The sequence below is a fragment of the Dipodomys spectabilis genome, unplaced genomic scaffold, assembly GCF_019054845.1.
Source record: "Dipodomys spectabilis isolate Male_0828 unplaced genomic scaffold, ASM1905484v1 ptg000076l, whole genome shotgun sequence".
Lineage (NCBI taxonomy): Eukaryota > Metazoa > Chordata > Mammalia > Rodentia > Heteromyidae > Dipodomys > Dipodomys spectabilis.
Genome location: NW_024870753.1, coordinates 9,897,211 through 9,919,486, shown reverse-complemented (window position 1 = coordinate 9,919,486; position 22,276 = coordinate 9,897,211). Strand labels below are relative to the sequence as shown.

Here is a 22,276-nt window from a genome sequence, read left to right as displayed (position 1 = left end):
TTTTGCTGCTGTCCTGGAAGATACCCAGGAATCCTTAGCAAGGCTTTATTTCAGCACTGATGGTTCCTCCTCTTAGTGTACAAAGTAGCACATTTGGTGGCATAAAACAATACACATTTATTCTCTCACAGTCGTGAAGAACGGAAGACCAAATTCAGAAGTGCCTATGCCTATAGCCTGGAGGCTATAGGAAAAGTTCCTTCCTAGCCTTTTCCCAGTCTTGGGGTGGTTGTTGGCAGTCCTGGGATTCCTTGGCTTGTAGATGCATCATTCCAATCTTAGGCTCTGTCTTCAGTCTTCTTCCTTGTGTGGTCGCCAAGTCATTCTCTCTCATGTTGTTTTTTCCTGAGAAGTACTAGGGATTGTATCCAGGACCTCATGCATGCTAGGACAATGTTCTGGCACTGAGATACATTCCATAGCCTCTCCCTCTTCTTATAATAACAAAAACCATATAGATTAAGGGCCCACCTTGAAACCATGTTAACTCAATTGATTACAGCTGTGAACACTCTGGTTCCAAGTCAGTTCACAATCATCAGTACCATGGCTATGACCTCAATATTCTTTTTGAAAGGGACACAATTCAAACCACTACTTAAATTCTCTTTATTTCTTTCCAAGAGCAAAAAAATAACACCACAATTTTTGTAAGAGCCTCGTGTATATTCTCTATGTGGTTTATAACCCTTACCTCTAACCCAAATTCAGTGCTAAACTTCATGCAGCATATTTAATGTAAGAGATGTTTAGAGTCTCGAGAATATTCAAAGTGAGAGAAGAAAGCAATGAGATAGTGAGTTACAGAAGTCAGACCAACAAGTAATGAATTCATGAGCACTGCGGGGACAAGAGGGGCGCACTTCCGTCCCTGTGAGATGGCACCCCTACACTGAGATGGAATATCAAAGAACAAAATAAGCCTGGGCCAACAATGGAATCTTCTAAGTGTCTTCTTGCTGAGAACAGGCCCAGAGAATGTGGCGGTGGAGAGAACCTTATTTGTTATCCGGTAGTGAGAGAAGCATCCGCAGGACAGTGTGTGCATATGTAAGGTCCATAATAAGGACATAGACAGAAGTATTTCCAATCTTGCTTCTTTATCTACAATTTAGCCATAAATTGCTTCTTGCAACTCTGGTAACTCTACGAGCAAGAAGATTAAATGCATAATATCTTGGCCCACTGAAGAAAAGGAAGAAATCTATTAAAAAAGAGAGATAATGTATTGAATTAGCATATAGAAGATCTCAAACATCTTCAACTATAAACATAGCCCCTGCCCAAATATAACATCCAAAGGAAAACATGTCATTTTCAAACTTTAAACAGATTTGATCATAGTTTTCTTCCTACTTACAATCCTGCAGGAAAACAGCATCAATTCTACTTTCTAATCCTGGAAAGACACGGGACACCTCTTGAGGATAACCTGGCTCCATGGATTGCCTTTGGTTATCATATCTGGTGAGGACAAACCATTACAGGATTTAAAATCAACACAAGTTTTATTTTTATTGTATGTCATAAAGTACACTCTCATCCACTCTTCCAGTGTCCTATTTGCTGAGATTAAGAATGGCTTGTTTCTAAGGCTACATATTTACTTATAAAATATATGAGTGCCATTAACTATAAGAACAAGTTCTGTTATTTCCCAAAGCAAAAGCTTGCATCTCCTCCAGATTATATTTTGTTGATACTTAGCACATCTGCACATATGTGTGTGTGTGTGTATAAATGTGAATGCTAAGTTTATCCTACACATTAATATGTGCAGGTGTTCTGGACGAAGTTTATTGGGCCTGTTGGAATTTAACTCCAAGTCATAGTCTGGTCTGCCCGTCTCTCGTGTGTCCTGCCCCGGTGCTGAGTGAGGATGTGTATGGCTTTATGATATAGAGTCCTCAATACTTTATTCAGGCATTATGATTTTATAAAAACGGAAATTTCAGAAGCTATGTTCCACTCCAACCATTTTGTGAAAAAAGGATATTATTCCTACTAAAGCTATCAAAGACCATCTAGATTTTTTTTTTAACCTTCAGAAGCCTGATTGTTGCTGGCTTGTAAACAGGGCAGAGAAACACAGATTCCAACTTCTACTTGGAAAAAAAAGCCCAAAGCAGATTACCTTACCTCCAGAACTGGTTATTCACAAAGAAGTATGTCTTTCCTGCATAGAAAACAGCGGCGTCGATCGCCTGGATGGTGTGTGGGAAGCCGTAGTTTGAGATGTCCCTGGGGTAACCTTGCTGGATGTCATAGCCACTCAAAGCCCAGTATTGTCTGCCTGCCAAAAGCTCAGGTTACACATGAAATGAGAGAAGTTCACAGGGGCTGTTCAGTCCCATCATTCATCCATGTTCACACTTCTTAACTGACATTCAGGGATCCACAGCTGATGTCTTATCACCTGTAGCTTTTCCACCAAAGCTAAGTTATCACCTTGAGGAATCTTAGAGAATTACACCTCATGTGAGGATGGAGAATACTACAGATGACCCAGTGCCATCTTCTCATTTCATGGATGAGGCCCTGAGTCCTGGAGAGCATGCAGCCTGCTCAAATTCACATGGTAGTTAGTGACCACAAAGGACCCAGCCTACCTCTTCAGGGAGGACTAGAATAAGAAGAAAACCTCAGGAAGTTACCTTTAAACAGGAACACTAGGTCTCTATCAAGATCCTCGTAAGCAGCCTGAATGCCACTTGGGAGGGCTGGCCAGAACAGAGAAATGAAATTGAGCTCGACTTGCCGCAGCTGAGGGTGTCGTCTCCAGAAGTACCTGATGATGGGCATAAGGAGGCACTCAGACACTTATGAATGCACTTGTGCACTCACAAGCACACCCACAAACACACTCACACACTCACAAGCACATTTGCATGCCCGGGAACACACTCTGCAGTCACTTCCTGTGGCCCTGGGCAAGTGAAGGCCCTGTGGTAGCTCTGGGAGTAGGAGCAATACAGGACACACAGTAGCCAGCTCAGTGAACTGCACAGATTTGTGGGGACATTGGGGACATTCACTAGCTGAGCTAGTGAAGCGATGTGTCCACTAACTTGACTGATTTGAACAGACGAGGAGGATGTTTTAGGGTTAAACTTATTACTGATTTCTGAAGCAGTCAAGCTTCGTCTGTGATGATGTCACAGGTCTATTGACATCATCATAGATATCTTGTAAATATTTTAGTTTTTTCATTTCCTTCCCTGGGTGTTTTGAGTTATGCAGCGTATACTGATGCCCATGTGTTGGGCGGTAATAGTGACATCTGTAGTATATAGTTTTAAGGCATGCCAGTGCAAGAAGTTGGGGAAAGGCACAGTCTAGTTCCATACTTGTCTGTAAAGAAGAGTATTTCTCCACGGAGTGTGGTGGCAGCACTAAACGTCAGCCGGGGGTCGCAGGCTCTGGGTGTGCTGGGTCCTGTAGGTTGGATGGGGTCGTGTGAAGGACCTAGGAGGGAGTGGAAACATAATGTAAGTCCACTTCAGACAGTCCTTTAGGACTCAAGGCCTTCATGTGGAGAGGAAGCAAGGTACTGATCACTGCTTAAACATTCAGTTTGTCTAATAAGAGTAGTGATAGTGTCTGAGGACATGGCTCAGGTGGTACAGCACCCACCTACTATGTGCAAAGGACCTGAGTTCAGACCAGAAAAAAAAGAGTAACAGTGGTTCTGTATGAGTTACATTGGAAAGTATAGAAATTTGAATTTCATGTTCTTTCCTTTTTAAACTCTAATATTCTCCCCTTTCTCAGTTCCTCTTTCTACTTTTGTGGCCATTGATTATCTATTTCTTCCTCCCCCCCAGTAGTCATGTGCTAGCAAGTGTACACTTCAGTACAGAGCTATAGCTGTAGGTCAGCATCTTTTCTGTAAGAATTTGTATCACTGTGGAATGAAGGGCTATATCAATAGCTAAGAGAACTTAAAACACTGGTAAGCAAAGAAAGGATAGGTGTGTGTGTGTGTGTGTGTGTGTGTGTGTGTGTGTGTGTGTGTGTGTGTGTGTGTGTGTGAATATCGAGGAACAGAGAGTTAGTGTAGGGCTAATCACTCCTGGAAGTTCTGCTGTCACAAAGAATAGTCCCAGGTCTGGGGACTGTTCTTTCTCACACTCCCGAACACTAAGATTACAATAATACATCACCACACTTAGCCACCAACATTTTCTTTTTTTTTTTTTTTTTTCCGGTCGTGGGGCCTGAACTCTGGGCCTGGGCGCTGTCCCTCAGCTCTTCAGCTCAAGGCTAGCGCTCTACCACTTGAGCCACAGTGCCACTTCCGGCTTTTTTCTTTTTGCTTATGTGGTGCTGAGGAATCGAACCCAGGGCCTCATGCTTGCAAGGCAGGCGCTCTACCACTGAGCCACCTTCCCAGCCCCACCAACATTTTCTTTAAGGCAGTTAACATCAGAATGGAACCAAGATGCAAAGTAAGCATATTCTGCACTGTTCTTCAGGTGGCCTTACCATAGATGGCCTGAATGCCGTTGATGTCATCTTGAGGGAGGGAGTAGGTGCTGGGCTCCCTGAAAGCGTAGTTGGGATACATCAAGGCGCCAGGATCAGAGGAATGCGAGAGCCCCAAGGAGTGGCCGAATTCATGAGCAGCAACAAGAAATAAGTTGTAATCTAAAATGCAAGGACATGTGGGATCATCTAGGAAGAAGATGGACAGGCTGTCCACCATCTTTAGAGGGGGTGGCCCTTGTCATAGAAGGACAAATGTCAGATGTTTCTGAAGTAGGCTTGGGGGTAAAGGAAGGATGTTTCAGGAAGAAGCAAAGTTAGCAAGCGTAGAGGAGTTGGAAGGCAGCATGTACCCTAAAAATAGTCAATTCACAGCATAGCTGGAGAATGTCAACCATTAAGTCAGGCAAGAAGGAAGAGAGTAGAAGAACCACTTAGGGCCTTCAATGAGAAGGCAAAGAATTGGACATAATTTGGTACAGATTCTGTAAACCCTGATACTTTTAAACAGGCGGCAATACAACGCAGAAAGCCTTTCCAAAGACAATCCTTGCTTTGTCTTGGAAAAATAATTAGAGAGCAGAGACTAGACAGGGGAGAAAGCATATAAGTGTATCAGTAAGTAAGGCAAGAGGAAATGGCCACCGAGCTAGTGCCTGGGGCTATGGGAACACAGAGTCTCGGGAAATTATTATTTATCTTTGGGCATGTATATCTCCTAGGTCAGGGACAGACACAACATTGATGATGAGAAAATTGTGTGAGGAAGTAGAAGGCTCCTTTCCTTTTATTATTAAAAAAATGGCTTTCTGACATATTATCCTCACCATGTGACCAGTCCTAGCTCTTGTTTCCTCCAGACAGCCCAGACATTCTTATCACCAGGCTTGTCCTGGAAGGAGCAGATTGCTATCCACCCCTGGAAAAGAGCTCCTGGGAAACAAAGTAACTGTAAAGTGAATGAGCAACTCTTTCTGAACTAGGACCTTTTGCCAGATAATCCTGATTATTTATGATCAATTGGCCTTTTCAAACCCCATTCAATTTCGGAATGTTTTTAAAGAGACCTGACTTAAAGCAGTGGCAAAGCACTTCAAATTTTGTGAGCCCTATACCTTCCGTGCAGCTACTCAGCTCTGCCATGTGGAGTGGAAGGGCCCTGGATACTATATAAACACGATCCACAACCTGCACTTAAATAAGCAGAGCCTTGGCAGGTGTGGACCATGATCCAGGGCTTTCGGATCCCTGCCTCTTATGGTTTGAACGTCTCTCTCAGAAATCCATGTGTTAGGGCTGGGAAGGTGGCTCAGTGGTAGAGTGTTTCCCTCACATGCATGAGGGCCTGAGTTCAATTCCACAACACCACATAAGCAGAAAAAGCTGGAAGTGATGCTGTGGCTCAAGTGGTAGAGTGCTAGCCTTGAGCTGAAGAGCTCAGGGACAGCACCCAGGCCCAAAGTTCAGGCCCCACGACTGACAAAAATAAAAAATAAAAAAGAAGAAGAAAAAAAGAAATCCATGTGTTAGAAAGTTAGTCTTTCCAGCAATAGTGTTTCGAGGTGCGGCCTGTTTGGGAAGTGCTTAGAGTAGTGCTATTGTAAAAGGGCTTGAGGCTTCCAGTTTGTTCTCATTTGTCCTCTTTTATCTTCCAGTATATGAGAATAAAACACAAAGGACCTCACCAGAAGCCAGCACCTTGAACTTTGCAGGCTCTAAAACGATGGGGGAATTGTTTCTTGGTTAATTTCTGAGTTTTAGGTTTTCAATCATAGCAGCAGGAATGGGCTGACTGCCTAAGGAACCGGAGCATTAAAAAAAAAAAACTCTAAATTGATTTAAAACTGACAAAAAGTTTAAGTGATCTATTTAAGTATTTGCAGTATTGCAATGTAGGGAGTGGGAATGTGTATGTGCGCACGAATGTGTGGTGGGGAAGGTTAATGCTGAAGTGGAATGTGGACATAACCTTGGACAGCTTACTGGTGGAGCTCTGTGTCCATGTTTCATCTGCATCAAAATGAGCATCTCCTCCAATTCCTGGTCCAGGCTGAAAGGCATGAGCAAGGATCCCATTGGGCCCATCAAATGGAGAATTGTCACCATGATCTGAAACAAGACAACCTGTGGTGAGCTCCCAGGTCTCAGGTGAGCCAGGGAAAGCAGAACTGTGTGTCTGCAGTGGGCCTACCTCTGCGAGCAAATGCGATCATGATATCGGCTTCCCCCTGGAGGACCCTGGTGAATGTGAGGGGTGATGCCTTGCTCCACACTCGGAAGGCATCCTCAACAGCTCTTTCCACCTGCGCCTTTGACAGCTGTACGGTATTCAGAATCCTTCCAAACGAGAAGGGGCATGGAGGGTTACTTGTTTGCGATGGCTCTCCCTCCGCACACTGGAGCAAGTAGAGAACAAGCCAGGAGTGCAGGGTCCAGCTTGAGACTGACAAGGGTCTAGATAAGTTGCTACACGTTTTTCAACATCAGGTCCTCACTCAGGAACTGAGGGCAAGAGAAGAGCCCTCCTATCAAGTCATGTAAAGCATTTTGTTTGCTGCTGGGTGAGTGGTGTTCTGCATAGAGTGCCCATTGTCATTATTAATAATAAAACCTAAAGAGAGGTGGGTGACAATCCTAGCATGGGTGGGGAGAGAGGGAGGTAGAGAAAAGAGAAGGGAGGGGAAGGGAAGGGAGAAGAGAAGACAGAAGAGAAGAGAAGAGAGAGAAGAGAGGGAGAAAATATCTCCTATTGCCAAATCCTATTTAGTTTAGGAGACTTGGGGAAGAAGTTGAGGAAGAAAGAAATGCCAAACTTGAGTTAAGAGAACCTATGGGAATCTCTGTCCTTCATTCACACACGTGTTCATCTTTCATTGACCACTCATTCATTATTTATACTCTGCCGAGTAAGGGTTTTTATCTGTCTGTCCCGAGAGTATCCCCAGGACTGGCGTATTGGTCACTACTGGCCAGGTGTATGCAGTCTGGAACTCTGGGAATATCACCTGTATGTCAGATCTGTGCGCTTCCACTTGGGGTTTCCTGGGGTTAGCATAAAATCGCCACTATCTGGCACTCCACAGCGAGGCTTCTCCATCATCTCCAGAGTTTCCTTGTTTGGCTTCCCTGTCACATTCAACCCAAAAAACCTCTGCATTTCTTTAAGCTTTTCAGCAATCATACTGGTGCTGTTTTTCCTTGCAGACTGATATTGGAGACTTGGTAATTGGTAGAACTTTTCTAGATAATTCTGGAAAAAAGAAAGCACATGAGAATTCTTGCTGTGAAATGTTTTTCTATTTTTTTGATATTTTTACAATCTTTCTTCCAAGTTATGCAAGAATTAACCAAGAGTTCATATCAGGACTAATAACAGACAAAGAGTACAGTCCTTCTATTCAGAGCTCTAGCAATTTATTCACGAAGTAGATGCCTCAGAGAGGATGAAGATGGAGTCACACATACAAAATATGTATGGAGACTTCCTCCTCCTTTTCTGCATCTTCTTTTTATTTTATTAAAGGAGGATATTGAGCATTGAACTATTAGTTTTGCTTCTGAGAGCTTATAAAGTCAATCTGGTGATGGAAAATCAGGTAATACAATGTACTCATTTTTAGTTAACTATAATCCTCCATCCTCATGCTCTCTTCTACACTTTTGACCAGAAAGCAATGTTAATACCGGAGCATAAGTAGTAACTTCTATGTAGTAACATATCATAACTGCTATCTTTACTTAAAAAATTGGTGCCTAGAATCAAACTCAAGGCCCATGCATCTTTGGTAGCTGCTCTACCACTGAGCTACACTTCCCCCCATTAGTAACTGGATTGCAGGTATATTGGAGGGAAAGTTGTAGGAAAGAAAGAAAATCATTTAGTTTTTAGAAATAAAACCATTCCTCCTTAGAGGATTCCTAGCTAGTTTTGAATTGGGCAGCTGGTGTTCCTGTCTAGATTTTTTTTTTGGGTGGGTCCGGTCGTGGGGCCTGAATTCTCGGCCTGGGTGCTGTCCCTCAGCTCTTCAGCTCAAGGCTAGTGCTCTACCACTTGAGCCACAGCGCCACTTCTGGCTTTTTTCTTTTTGCTTATGTGGTGCTGAGGAATCGAACCCAGGGCCTCAGGCATGCAAGGCAAGCACTCTACCACTGAGCCACCTTCCCAGCTCCTCATGTCTAGATTTTTTAAGACTCTACCTTGTCAACTTTAATATTCTCCAAGTCTCTGAAAGAAGTTAACCTCATAAATTTCATCCAGATAATTTCTTCCAGGCTGTTTAGACTAAATCGAAAATGCTGCCCTTACAATATTCTAATAATGAGCAAATCAATCACCCATCCAATTGAGAGTTTACCTGAACAGTTTTTGCATTTCTTTCTGCGAGGTGCTCAGAAGGTACTGGAAAGGCCTTGGAAAGTTGCATGTAGAGAAAGAACACAAGTATAAGTGTCTTCAGATTGAATATGGCCATCTCTTCAAATACAGGCTCTGCTGGCCTTCCTCCTTGCATCCTCTGGTAGAGCCCTTCTGCTGCTGGGACCTTGGAGTTCACACATCCTGGGCTGTTCACTGCTCTCTTTCGGTCCCTTATGAAGACACTGGAGAGTTGTGGGCAGTTGCGGCATCAGGAGTGTGAGGCAACCCGGGCTAACCACCCTCCGGTGGTTTTGCAGTTTTCAAATGTGATTTAAGGAGTCCGTCAGCAGAAAGTGTGATTTTCTATATTTTGCTTTTCACAGTTAGATCTACTTTTACAAAATTGTCTGGTCAAGGAGAGGGAAAAAAGAGACGATCCCAAAGTACTAGGTTTACATTTTTTGGTGATAGTTTATGCAGGGAAATGTTATTAGATGACTGGTAGGGGTCTGGGGATGGAGGGGTCCAACTGCAAAATCTGTCCTTACCTACCTGCTGTCCAGGAGGAGAGCATGTGCGTGCCATCACTAAGCAGGCTGTGCATGTGAATATGTAAGTGTGAGAGTGGGAGTGCATGTGTGTGTGTGTGTGTGTGAGAGAGAGAGAGTGTGTGTGTGTGTGTGTGTGTGTGTGTGTGTGTGCATGTCTTGAGCGAGTAGAGGGATGTTTCTAGAGGATGTGGCTTTGCATTGTATTAAAAAACATCCTCAGGGGCTGGAGGCATGGCTCGGATGGGCCGACAGGCTAGCATTATTTGAACTTGAACGATTTTCTTATTCTCTCTGTTTCGTAGTTTCAACTTCTCATCCCTGTTGGCCAGTGGCTGCTGAGCAGCTCAGTTTTCTCAGGTGTAAGGTGATAGTGATGTAGACACTATGTCACCGGTGTGTTGTGACCGTGAAGTGAGAATATGCACAGGGTGCCCAGCACACACCCAGGCACTAAGCACAAAATATCAGGTGAAAAGTACAGAGGTCTGGCAACAGGACAAACAAACACATGCTAGGATCCCACCGGCTGTGATGAGGGAAGGAGTAAAATCCAGTATGTTAACTATGAGGTGTCGACCAAATTCCTTTCATTTCTTTGATGCTAAGTTTTTTCTTTATTCAATTTTCCCCCTTGAGACCAAGTTTCACTATGTAGTACAGGCTGGCCTCAACTTGTGATCTTCCTGCCTCTGTCTTCTGAGTGCTGCAATTATAGGTCTGCATCACTCTCTTAGCTTTCTTTCCAAGTCCTTTACTCTAAGGAATCCATTAATACAACGTAAATATGCTAATTTATCAAAAATTAAAATTTCTAGTAGTTAGAAGTATAAAGAGTAAGCATGAAGTTTCCTAATCCTTCTTCCCACCTATTTGCTTGCCTCCTCTAAAATGTCCAGTGTGAACATTTTAATGCCTCTGTTAAGAAACAATCTGTGTCCTGATCCCAGAATCTAAAGATTGTCAGGATTACAGTGTGTGCCTAGAGTAATCTTTTGGATGATCCAGAGTGGGCTGGCATGGAGGAGAGCAAATCCTAGGGTGGTCATGGCCATGTCATGTCCATGGAGTACCAGTAGAGGGCACCCCCAGTGCATCCAGGTATTCGGTCAGTGAGTTTTATAGGCTGCCTGCATGTTCTCTGCTGCTTTTTTTTTTTTGTTTTGTTTTTTGATGCCCCTCATTTTATGAAGCTCTTTAATTTTGACTTACTCAAGTCTACCGGCTTCCTCTAGGATCATATATTTTTAGTGTTATTTCACGTCTACTTAGCTGTCATTAAGATCCTCCCCTCCCCTCTTCTCCCCTTTCCTTCCCATTCCTTCCCACCAGTACTAACTGGGGTTTGAACTCAGGGCCTCATCCTTGCTTGACTGGTGCTTTATCATTTGAGCCATACTTCCAACATAGCCTTTTGCTGATTACTTTTTGAGAGGGAGTCTTTTGGACTTTTCTGCTTAGCCTGGTTTCAAAGTACAATCCTCTGGATCTTAGCTTCTTAAGTAGCTAAATTAAAGGCATGAACCATGGGGGGGGGGGGGGGAAGGGGGGGAAGGAGAAGGATTGGGATTGGGGGGGAGGGGGAAGGCTGGGAAGGGATGTGAAGGGTAAACCAAAGGAGGAGGCTGCAATGCTTGGTAAGAATTGTACGCATTATCCTGCCCATGTAATTGTAACCCCTCTGTACAGTATGTTCACAAATAAAATTAAATTAAATTTAAAAAAAAAAAAAAAAAATAAAGGCATGAACCACCAGTGTCCATTATTACTAAGTTTTTTTTATTATATAATTGTATATTTTTATCTGATAATTTTTCTCTTGGAAGAGAAAATTGCCTACCCTTTCCTTGACTGTACTAAACATCTCCCCATTTCTCAAACATAACATGCAGTATTTAGTACCTCTGAGTCATAGCTCATGTAATCACTTAGAATTTTCTTGTTTTCCAGTCTATGACCAGACAACTCCTACTCAGCCTTTATTCTGTTAAATATTGCATCTTCCCTAGACTTATTTTTCTGTTCATTCAGCAATGATTTGTTGAGCATCTACTTTATGCTGAGTATTTTGTCATTAAGAGTAGCCAATAACTCAAGGAAGTTGTAGTTTAGAGAGAGGTACATTTAGAACCAATAGTTATGATAAAATATGATATGCATCCTGGGAAAAAGTGTTTGAGCAGGATATTGAACAGAGTGAGGACAAGGCAGCTCTGAGAAGTTAGCCTTTGAGCAGAATCCTGAAGTCTAGGAAGAAGTCAGGAAGCCAAGGAGGCACTAGAGTTCACTGTAATAACCTCTGTGTTAACTACATATGATGAAGACCCCACTGAAAGCGAGGGACAGGCCAAAACGGAAGATTTTAAGTATAAATATTTTATTAACTTATAAATAATAAAACACCCGTGGATAGAATACCCGCTCATTCACTGCACATAAGAAGTTCCTCATTTTGTGTGATGTAATGCAGGAACAAGTAGAGCTGGTCAGACAAGGCTCCATGACACGTGAAGATGTCTGCCAGCTGCTCTGGCCACAGTATATGCAGGAATAATCAACCATCTTGACTCACAATAAATTAGATTTGTTGAAAATATCCATGTTTGTCTTCTCCTTATCTCAACAGAGTAACCAGCTGTTACTCTTCAGTATATGTGTCACCCTCCTGGCATTAGCGTCAAACTCAAACTGTGATGATCCATTGAAGAAATAGAAAAACCCTGTAAACAGAAATGAAAAAAAAGTCATCCTCCAAATAAATCAGCCGTGTGAATTATATAGCTTAGAATAGGAACAAGCAAATCATGGATTGCGTGATTATATTAAGTATTCTCTGAGATAGGCACTGTGATGCATAAAAAGGTCTGAGGTATTATTAATGAGGATAAGCTGAAAATTAGGAAGGTTTTATGGTTTTCCAAGATAACATTTCTAAAGAAAAATGGATGGAGTATTCCATTTCATCTGTTTCACTCCAAAGCCAGTGCTCCAAAACAGTAGATATTTCCTGTAAGTAGATGGAGTTGAGTGGTATATTAATATCTTAGTTATCCCTCAGCCCATGTTCTTTCCAACCTCTCCTCCTCCAGCTACATCCTAAAGCACTTCTTGGGAGGTAATTCCATCCAGGGACATGGGAAGAAGTTCCTTCCCTGCTTTGTGTACTTGATGATCAAATTGTTTTATTACCAAGGTCATTGGCCTTATTAGCATTATAATTGTGAAGCCTTCCAGAATCCCCTCAGAGTAAGCAAAGAATAAGTTTTGTTTTCCCAGATACCCAATACCAGAATCAGATTTGGCTATTTTGAGCTTGTGGGAAGGCTGCTATTTATCTACAACTGACTATTGTAAACAACTGTGGGCTAAAGAAACCCACACAAGGTTTCTCGGGAGGGATAGGAGGAAAGGGAAAACTGGATGGGCTTGAGAATAAAATCCAGCCACCAGTAAACCTGACACACACTTGATTGTACTTTTATACAGACATCTGACCTGAAAGGTAATGGCTTCTATGTGAGGATGGACCTTTGATTTTGTGTGCAGGTTTGAAACAAACTTGAACAATAGTCAAATAAAATCTAAACCCAGTGTTCATATATTAGAAAGTTAAATTTTTCAGGGGCATAAGACTGAATGATTTGAAAACTTTTGATTCTTCATTTTTCTGACATTTAAGTGACTTTGTGGAGGTACATTTGCATAGCATAAACGCTGCCAGTTTTAAGTGTATGGCTTGATCATTTTTACTAAATATCATCCAAAGATTTGTATACAGATATTTATAGCAGCATTTTCAACAGTAGGCAAGAAGCTGAAGCAGTCCAAAAGAGACCACACTTCATTTTGATAGCATGAAATACTTGAAGTGCACGTGCTGTCAATTAATGACATGGTGGCCCTCTTACCAAATTCCTGTAATACAGCATCGACCTTGGGCCCAACTCCCGGAAAGCCATCAGCTATTCGTCTGGGGAAACCTCGCTCCATGGATTGACTCTTTTCATCAAATCTGCACAGTGAAAGAGATGTAGTTCAACACTTCTGGCAGTGGGATGAGCAGTAGATGCCCTGAGAACAGCAGTTGGCCTCTTGATCTCTCTTGGGCTCTGATTCACATTACCCACTGGTCCACATTCTAAAACCCTTTACATTTGAAAAGCTGAATAACTAAATTATCTTCCTCATAATCAGAAGGTTCAAATCAAAGAAACTTAGAAGGGGTGGACAAAGCCATTCCTCTTGTATCTCACCTCCAGTATTCATCTTTTACAAAGAAGTATGTTTTTTCCTTTTCTTTATCAGAAACCGCTGCATCAATTTTCTTTATGGTTGGAGGAAATCCCAGAGTGTGGATGTCTTTCGGGTAATCTGCTTGTATATCAGTTCCTTTCACTGCCCAGAACTTATTTCCTATTAAAAATAAGAAAATATGACTGAAGGCACAATAGTAACTTATAAATGGTAATTGTGCATTGTTGAATTAAAAAGAAGATCTTGGTTTTAGTTCCAAATCTCAATATTTAGTTTTTGGCTGGTATTTAATAAATATTTCCTGAGTACATGAATGAATGAATATTCATTCATTCAAATAAAAAAATTATGTAACTATGGTTCATTGCCTTCCTGTATATTATTTATAAATGACAGTGACCGGTTCTTGATTTAAATTTCTAACCTTGACTTCCCTTCTGAGCTGATCTACATGAGTGAATTAATCACTTTATGGACATTTCATCTGAGATACCTCACAACCACCATGTGCAATCTGTGCTTCTGAGCACTACAGCATCCACTTAAATTCAAGTGAATCTGTTGATCTCTCTGCCTTTGATTTGCTCACCAATCTGAATTATTCACCTGCTATCTGTCTTGCTTCATCTGATCTGAATGCCTTCTGCCTGTTCCAGCAGCTCCATGTGCCCCGCTTTTGCAAAACCCTTCTGTGTTTAAGACTTCTAAATTTAAAGCTCATCTAAACACAAAGGTTCACACAGCAAAGCTCCCTCCTTCAAGTCTTAACACCATGTCTTCCAAGGCTCTTTTCAGAGAGTTAGTTCTGTAATTCATGTGGGAGGGCAAAGACCAAGAAATAGCCAGAATATTCCTGAAAAATAGAATGATGAGAAGATCACCTCTGTGTTAGGAAGCGTCACTATGTGAGATAGTGCAGTACCAGTGCAAGGGCAGACAAATTGACGAATGGAACTATCCAGGCCCAGTAGCTCCTCAGATTTCTAATTACTCTTTCAGTTTGTCTATTGATAAAATGCTATTTGAATTTCTATTGCTTCTTGAGTCACTTTGATTCACCCAGTTTTTGCAGGAATTTGCTGATTTTGTCTAAAACCAATTGGTACCAAGCTTTCAGATCCTTATTTTATCTAGTTATTGATATCTCATTTTCTTTGCTAATATTGAATCATTTCACCTTTCTTTTTCTTCATCAGCTTTATAAGATAGTCAATAATTTTTCTAGTCTTCTTAGACAGCTGACTTTTGGCCTTGTTGATCATCTCTACTTTGTTTATTGGGTACTGGGATAAAAACCAGGATTTTATTCCATAAAAAAATCTTTTGTCCTTTGAATGAGCACTGTCACATCCATAGATAAATTGACATTTTTAACTGTAAAATTTTTATCCATGAATATAGGATTTCATCTATTTTTTCAGGGCACTCATTGAATGTTTAAAAATACAAGTATAATGTTCTTTATATGTGTTATTAAAGTATTAACATCAAGTCTTGCAGTAAAAAATCATCTAAAATTTAATATAATAGGGAAAAATTCATGCTTATGAAATTTTTGCAATAAGATTTTGCAGTAAGATTTTTGGCATATATTAATTGTGCAAAGGGAGTTTCATTGTAGGTTTTATTTTAATAAGTAAAAATTCTCATATAGTACTTACCTTTATTTATTTTTTGTCAGTTGTGGGGCTTGAACTCAAGGCCTGGGCTCTGTTCTTGAGTTCTTTTATGCTCAAGGCTAGCATACTACCACTTTGAGCCAAAGTGCCACTTCCAACTACTTACCTTTAAAAATAAAAACAGTATCCTTGCTGATAACTTCATAGGCTGCATCCAACTCTGATGGAAGAGAGGGCCAAAATGCAGAAATCAAGTGAAGCTGAGGTTGGAGACTCCAGCGGGATCTGCGCCAAAAGTATCTGTAACACATAGAAATCATTTGCCAATGTCTTTCCTCTTTCATTATATGTAGACATAGTTATATGAGAAAAGGAGCATAGCCTCCTTTCAGTCAATGTCAGTGCACCCTGGCAGGTCTGCCTCACATGTCATTCTGTGGCAGAATTATTGACTACTTTCAGTATCATAATTAATATTATGTACTTCTTGTGTTGGTGTGTGACTAACACTTCTGGGCAGAGACAAAGGAAATGGGTAGTAGCAGTGACATAGCAAAGGGAAAAGGGAATTGATAGATCAGGTACAGGATTTTTCTTTCAGCTCTATATCTTTTTGTACTATTGGAATATTGTGCATAAGCACATATGTCACTTTTTCTAAAAATAACTTATTGAACTAATACTCTTTAGTGAAAATAAAGATCCTACTCTGCTTCTATAGGTCTGCAAGTATTCATTTTGAGAGTCAGCAGATTCATTTGACAAAGCAGGGCTGAGTGGGAGAAATGGAAAGGAAATGGAAGGAAATGGAAAGGAGTAGCTCCTGCAGGACAGGTAGAACAAGGCAGCAAGAGGCTTAGAGTGACAGAAGGTGTGTTGGATGGGTCTATGCTGTGGGATTCCAGCCTAAACCCTTACAGAACCCTGTGACTATGTCACCTAGCAACCCTGAATCCAACTTTTAGGTTTTCTAGTCCTACCTGTCTTTAAAGAACAGGAGTTCTCCTCTTAGGGTGCTGACAGCATCGAAGGACAGAGCAGGATCGCACTTGGCTGGTGTTCTGTGTCCTGGAGGCATGTATTCTGTGGGTACCACAGGGGATGTCGGGGAGGGAGGAGGAGGAGGCCCTAGACGGTTCAGATGGGGAGAGGCACAGATCAGGAGGAATGTCAATTTCCACACTTTCCAAACATTCTCAAGGTTTTGGGGGTGATGAGCATCATACAGCATTGAAAAAGAAAGAACACGGGAAAAGAATAGGCTTTGGTTTTGTCCTCACTCACCATAGAGAGACTGGATGCCAGCGATATCATCTTGAGAAAGGTGGAACTGGGTCAGGTCCTTGAAAGACTGGTAGACAGGGAACATCAAAGCTTCACGGTTGGCTGAGTGAAAGAGGCCCAGGGAGTGGCCAAGTTCATGAGCAGCAACCAGGAATAAGTTGGTCCCTATTTGGAAACCATAAATGTTCAGAGTTTAGTAGCTGTTTGTGCTGTAAAATGCATACAGAACACATGCCAGCCCAAAGGATAGCCTCAGTGTCTTTTATCTGTGAGTTCATTGATTATCATGTACAAGAACTCATATGCTTAGCTGGCGCCGGTGGCTCATGCCTGTCATCCTAGCTACTCAGGAGGCTGAGATCTAAGGATTGCAATTCAAAGCCAGCTCTGGCAGGAAACTCCGTGAAACTCTTATCTCCAATAAACCACCAGAAAACCAGAAGTGGTGCTGTAGCTCAAGTGGTAGAGCACTAGCCTTGAGCTGAAGAGCTGAGGGACAGTGCTCAGGCCTAGAGTTCGAGGCCCATGACTGACAAAAAAAAAAAAAAAAGAATCATGTGCTTTCCAAGGTTGACTTGTAGTCAGTTCATCAGACACTTTTCCACTTTATACTTTCCTAGTTGTCTCCTTGTCCAAGAAAACTGGGCTACTTGTTCCTATGTGGACAATGATAAGCATTGCTTCTTGAAGGTATTTCTTTGGCAGGACCAAGAATAATACTCTGTCAGTAAATGTTACTCTTTACGGTCCCAAAATGAAAGGAAAGTCATTGTTCAAGTTTAGTAATATATACCAGTTTCAATTTCAGCATTAATGAATCAGAGTATGTATGTATTCTTTAAACTCTTAAGCAACAAAACGAAGGTTATTTCCCACAGGGAGATTTTTCTTCCTCTTTGTCATTTTTTTCCTCTTTGTCATTTGTAACTTACATTGTCAGAACTTCCCAGTAATAAATGTCATTTGGTTTGTACAATCTTCAGTTTAAGGCAATTTAATAGCAGTCTTCTACAGCACAAACACAGCTGGAAATCAGCTGTCCTCTATATTATAAGATCCTTATTAGAAGCAGAAATTATTGAACCAAGAAATTATGAGAAAAGAATAGCTGTTGAAACAAAACTAGATCATTTCATGCACCAAAAACTCGAGGTCAGTACATTCAGTAAAGGTGCTCGCCCCATTTGTACTATGGATCCCAATCAACCTCAGAAACCACAATTGCCAAATATTCTATTTCCATACTTCAGAAGCCAGTTGATAAGAGGTAAATAGCATGCAGTTAACACCAGCCATTGCGTTTAGACTTAGCAGTCTTTTGGGACCAATTTAGAAAACACAACAACTGGGGCTGGGAAGGTGGCTCAGTGGTAGAGCGCTTGCCTTGCATGCCTGAGGCCCTGGGTTCGATTCCTTAGCACTACATAAACAAAAAGAAAAAAGCCGGAAGTGGCACTGTGGCTCAAGTGGTAGAGTACTAGCCTGGAGCTGAAGAGCTGAGGGACAGTGCCCAGGCCCAGAGTTCAGGCCCCAGGACTGGACCAAAAAAAAAAAAAAAACCACACACACACACAAACACACACACAACAACTAAGCTCCCTGGCTAGCCACAGTGCTATGCTTATTTAAGCAGATGTCTTAGAATTTTTTTACTTTCTTGATGTTTTCTCTTGATCTTTACTTTTAAGAACAAAGGAGGCAAATGAGAAGGAAGTGAAAATACCAAGGGCATAGTTTGGGGTCTAAAGTTATCCTGTGGAATTCATTTTATACCTATCATTTATTATTTAAGTGATGAAAAGGATTATTCATTACAGAAGGTCTAAAGCCTCCACAAGATCCTAAGTTGTGGAAATAAGATTGCATACTCCTCACTGCATTGCATTTGGTAAGGAGAGGAGGAAGCAGAAAATAGACTTGTGAAAAAGTTCTTCAGTAATGATTAGGAGTACTTCTGGTTACCACATAATTAATCAGAAATTTCAGCTGTTAGGATATGCCATTTATGGCCCATTCTGGATAACCAAATAATTCTTGGAGCATTAGACATGATTTCTAAACTTGTTGTCAAGGTCTGTGACTCACCTGATGCATTCTCTGTCCATTTTTCATCATCGTCAAAGTGAACGTCTCCATAAAACCCAGGCCCAGGTGGATAGGCATGAGCCAAACTATTTCCTGGTCCATCAAAAGGGTAAAAATCTCCATGCTCTAGTGGAAGAATGAAATAAGGGATATCTTCTTAGTTATTTCAGTTGGAGAGTAGCAAATACACTAAAATCTGAAAGTTGGTGGCTCTTCCAGTTCCACATGTTGAAGCTTAACCTCTAATGCAATGGAATTAAAAGATAGAGCCTTTAGGAGTAGCTCAAATACAAATAGTATCCATGAGAGCTTTGTGATGGCATTAGTGAGTCATGAGAGAGGTTGGAGAAAGCCACCTTGCTGTTTGTGCCATTGAAGCCACAGCAAATGCCACCTATGAAGAAGACTCATTCACCAGACACCAGATCTGCTGCAGCTTGATTTTGGATTTCTCAACCAAAGGAACTCTGAGCAATGGATTTCTATTCTTCTGAATTCCTCAATCTAAGGAATTTTACTTAGGAGCTCAAACTGTCCAAACGACCCGATAAATGGTTACCTCTAACGGCGAAGGATATCATGATGTCAGCCTCTCCCGCATACATCCTGGAGAATGTGAGTGGAGTCACCTCCGCCCAGACTCTCAGAGCTTTCTCAATGGCAGAATCCACCACTTGTCTTGGCAAATCTGGCGTGTAATTCACAATCCTGGATGAGAAAAATCGAGAAAGGTGGCATTGGTTCCTGTGACACGGACGATGAAGTTACAGTGTCCTGTGAAAACCTTGGACCCATTACCTGTAGGTGAGGTGATTTTTCTGCCACTTTGGTGTGCCAGGAAAGGTGGTGAAGTGACCAACGTCAGGAACGCCACACCTGGGCCTGCCCATCATCCTCATCGTGTCGGAGTCCAGCTTCCCTGTCACCTCCAGCCCCAGGAACTTCTGCATTTCTTGGATTTTTTTAACAACGGGACTACTGTCCTTTCTTCTAAAAATTTGTTTTTCTTCTTTTCCAAGATTGTAGTAGCTTTCTAGATAGTGCTAATGGAATAATAATTAAAAGTTATTATTATCCATTTTCCCAAATTTCCAAAACTATTTTAATTATTACACAGTTTGTTGAAATGAAAGTAGATATAACAATCTGATCTGTCACTAAGATGTTTTATTTTACAATTTCATTGCAATTAACTTATTAGTTAATTAAATAAATTGATAATATGTAAATTCTTTTTTGGATAAATATAATCTAACTTTTTCCATTACCAATATAGATCTGCTTCAAGACTGCTGTGAGATTAATTTGTTTGTCCCCACATAGCAAATAATAATATAAATATAATTTACTGACTTTTTTTGAGGATCAAAACTAGTGCGGTTTTGTCATCAATTTAGAGCTATCAAAGTAGATCTGACATGGGAGGCTTCATCTGTTTTGTTTTTGTTCTTTTCACTTATCCTCAAGGCCACAGTCATTGTTTTATTCTAACCCTGAGAGATGGCCTCCACTTCCTATGCTTTTCTTTCTCTGTTAAATGAAGGGCATTTCCACCTCTAGCACTTTAGCAATCTCTACTGCTAAACGAACAATTCCAACACAATAATTCCCAACCAAGTGATTCTGTTTTGTGTTGGAGAACCAAGTATACACACTTAGTCCTTCTCATGGACCATCCATAAGGCTACAGTGGATGCTACCATTAAATACCTGAGCAAGATCCATGGTCTTCTGCTCCTCTTCTCTCACTGCCCCATGCAGGGGATGCGCTGTGCAGAGGGGTAGACCCAGCAGCACGAGGATGGCTAGGCACTTCATTCTGAAGCACTCTGCATTCTTCATTCTGACTGCTTTTGCCTTAAGAAAATCCTTTTTCTATCTACTGCCTTCTTTCTCTACCTTCTAGTGGCCACCCTTTTATAGAGAAACAATGTTTAGATCACCAACAGCATGATTCACAGATATGTTGTTTTATTTTAAATCAGAATGACGACAAGCATATTCACAAAAATTCAATATGAAGATGATATAGCCTGCATCAGTAATTCCCCTCAACCTACTAAACTTGACTCAACAACTAATCTCCAGGAAGTGGTTTCTGTGTTTGCAAAGAGGAAAAAGAACTGGTTGGATGCTTCATATTTGTTTATTTACTAGGAGATCATCAAAATGCCTGGAGAAACACCAAATGTCTAAACATTTTTAAAGCAGTGCAGTTTTCTTTAAAAACACTGCATTGTGAACTCAAATATGAAAAGGTCAGGAATGAATAGATGAACGGATACAATTTCCAAATATAACCGTGGTCTAATGTGGGGATTGCTATCAAGGAAGTGTCTGTCTCCTTGCTCAGACTTCATTTTGTGGGTCTTCATTTACAACACGTATTTCTGATTTTCAGCCCTGGAGCAGAAATATTTTGAGAGGGAGAAGGGCATGAACAGCATCAGGAAGATTCAAGGAAAGATTCAAAAGAGGGAACTGTGGTGTTCACACATCCTGTACTTTAGAATGGCTGACATGGTCATAGTGCTCCCTTAAAACTTAAGTTAAAATAAATGACATCTGAACTAAGATGGCCCTTCTATCTTCATATTCTTCTCTGTTTTTCAAAGCTAGTTTCATCCTTTCTTTTTCCTCACATAGTACAAAGGAAGAGTTGAACTGCGATATATAGAATGACTTCCATTTCTTCTTTTCCTTCCTTCACCCTTTCCTTTCTTCAGCCAAAAACAGGGCTGAGGGGTAGAGTTCACACTGTAATACATCAAGTGTGATAACGGTTCTGTCAGATTAGACTATTGACATAAATGACCCTGAAATTCTGGCAGAAGAGACATACACTTTTCTTCCAATAAAGATGAATAAGTTGTTTTTCAAATCATATATAAAGCATTGCCAAGTATGGGAAATTAATGAATGCTTAGATGATCTTTCCAGTGCCATTCACCACTTGAGTAGAGGTAGACTGGACAGGTAGGATGTCCAGAAACTAGGAGGTTCTGAAGCTTACAAGCCAGAGTTGGGGTTCTTCTTGGGCCAGCAAGTCAACTGTAGTTTAATGTACTGAGGAGTTTGCTCCATGGCATGGTAGAATGGCCTGGCTGTCTGCTTGAAAATCAGAGGGGAGGGGCCTTGGAGCATAGGAAGTATGTGTGTGTATGTGTGTGTGTGTGTATACGTACGTGTGTACACTGTTTTTTTCATCCTTGAGAATTTGATAAGCATTGTTGTAAATGCTTATGCTGAGAAGCCTCTTGCCTTTCATTGGGCTCCAAATTCTTTATCAACAAGATGAATAAGTCCCTAATAGTGCCCTTAGGCATTGACTGGACACGTTCTGAGATGCTTCGTATTCATCTGAATCATACCTTTATTGGTGTTGGCACATCCTGTTGATGGAATGTATTCTGTAGTAATGAGAGCTATGTTTATGACTGCAATTGGCTAAACATCAAACCACACGCCTCACAGGAGTGATACACTGTGTGAGCTTGTCCTCATGAAACCATTAGACCTGGGAGAAATTAATCACTGGGGTCTTGGTTGTGTTTAAATAAATTCTTATTAAATTTACTATAGTAAATTGGGCAAGCTGACCTGTATAATTCAATTTTAAGGAAAGGAGAGGCCCATATGTAAAG

At 41.1% G+C, this 22,276-nt stretch overlaps 2 protein-coding genes across 2 annotated transcripts; both read right to left on the bottom strand.

Annotated features, from left to right (window-relative positions):
• Positions 1-595: 595 nt before the first annotated feature.
• Mmp8 (matrix metallopeptidase 8) lies at positions 596-8,970 on the bottom strand. Its single transcript, XM_042682994.1, has 10 exons — positions 8,841-8,970; positions 7,491-7,735; positions 6,677-6,822; positions 6,469-6,594; positions 4,486-4,647; positions 3,348-3,465; positions 2,655-2,788; positions 2,140-2,293; positions 1,361-1,464; positions 596-1,204 (listed from the first exon to the last, which is right to left on the bottom strand). The coding sequence occupies exons 1-10, from the start codon at positions 8,955-8,957 to the stop codon at positions 1,101-1,103; spliced, it is 1,410 nt and encodes a 469-aa protein (XP_042538928.1). The 5' UTR covers positions 8,958-8,970; the 3' UTR covers positions 596-1,100.
• Positions 8,971-11,806: 2,836 nt separating this feature from the next.
• On the bottom strand, positions 11,807-20,450 carry Mmp10 (matrix metallopeptidase 10). The gene is made up of 10 exons (XM_042683009.1): positions 20,343-20,450; positions 19,431-19,675; positions 19,192-19,340; positions 18,633-18,758; positions 16,548-16,712; positions 16,244-16,391; positions 15,430-15,563; positions 13,644-13,803; positions 13,299-13,402; positions 11,807-12,110 (listed from the first exon to the last, which is right to left on the bottom strand). The coding sequence occupies exons 1-10, from the start codon at positions 20,448-20,450 to the stop codon at positions 12,010-12,012; spliced, it is 1,440 nt and encodes a 479-aa protein (XP_042538943.1). The 3' UTR covers positions 11,807-12,009.
• Between the last annotated feature and the right edge of the window lie 1,826 nt (positions 20,451-22,276).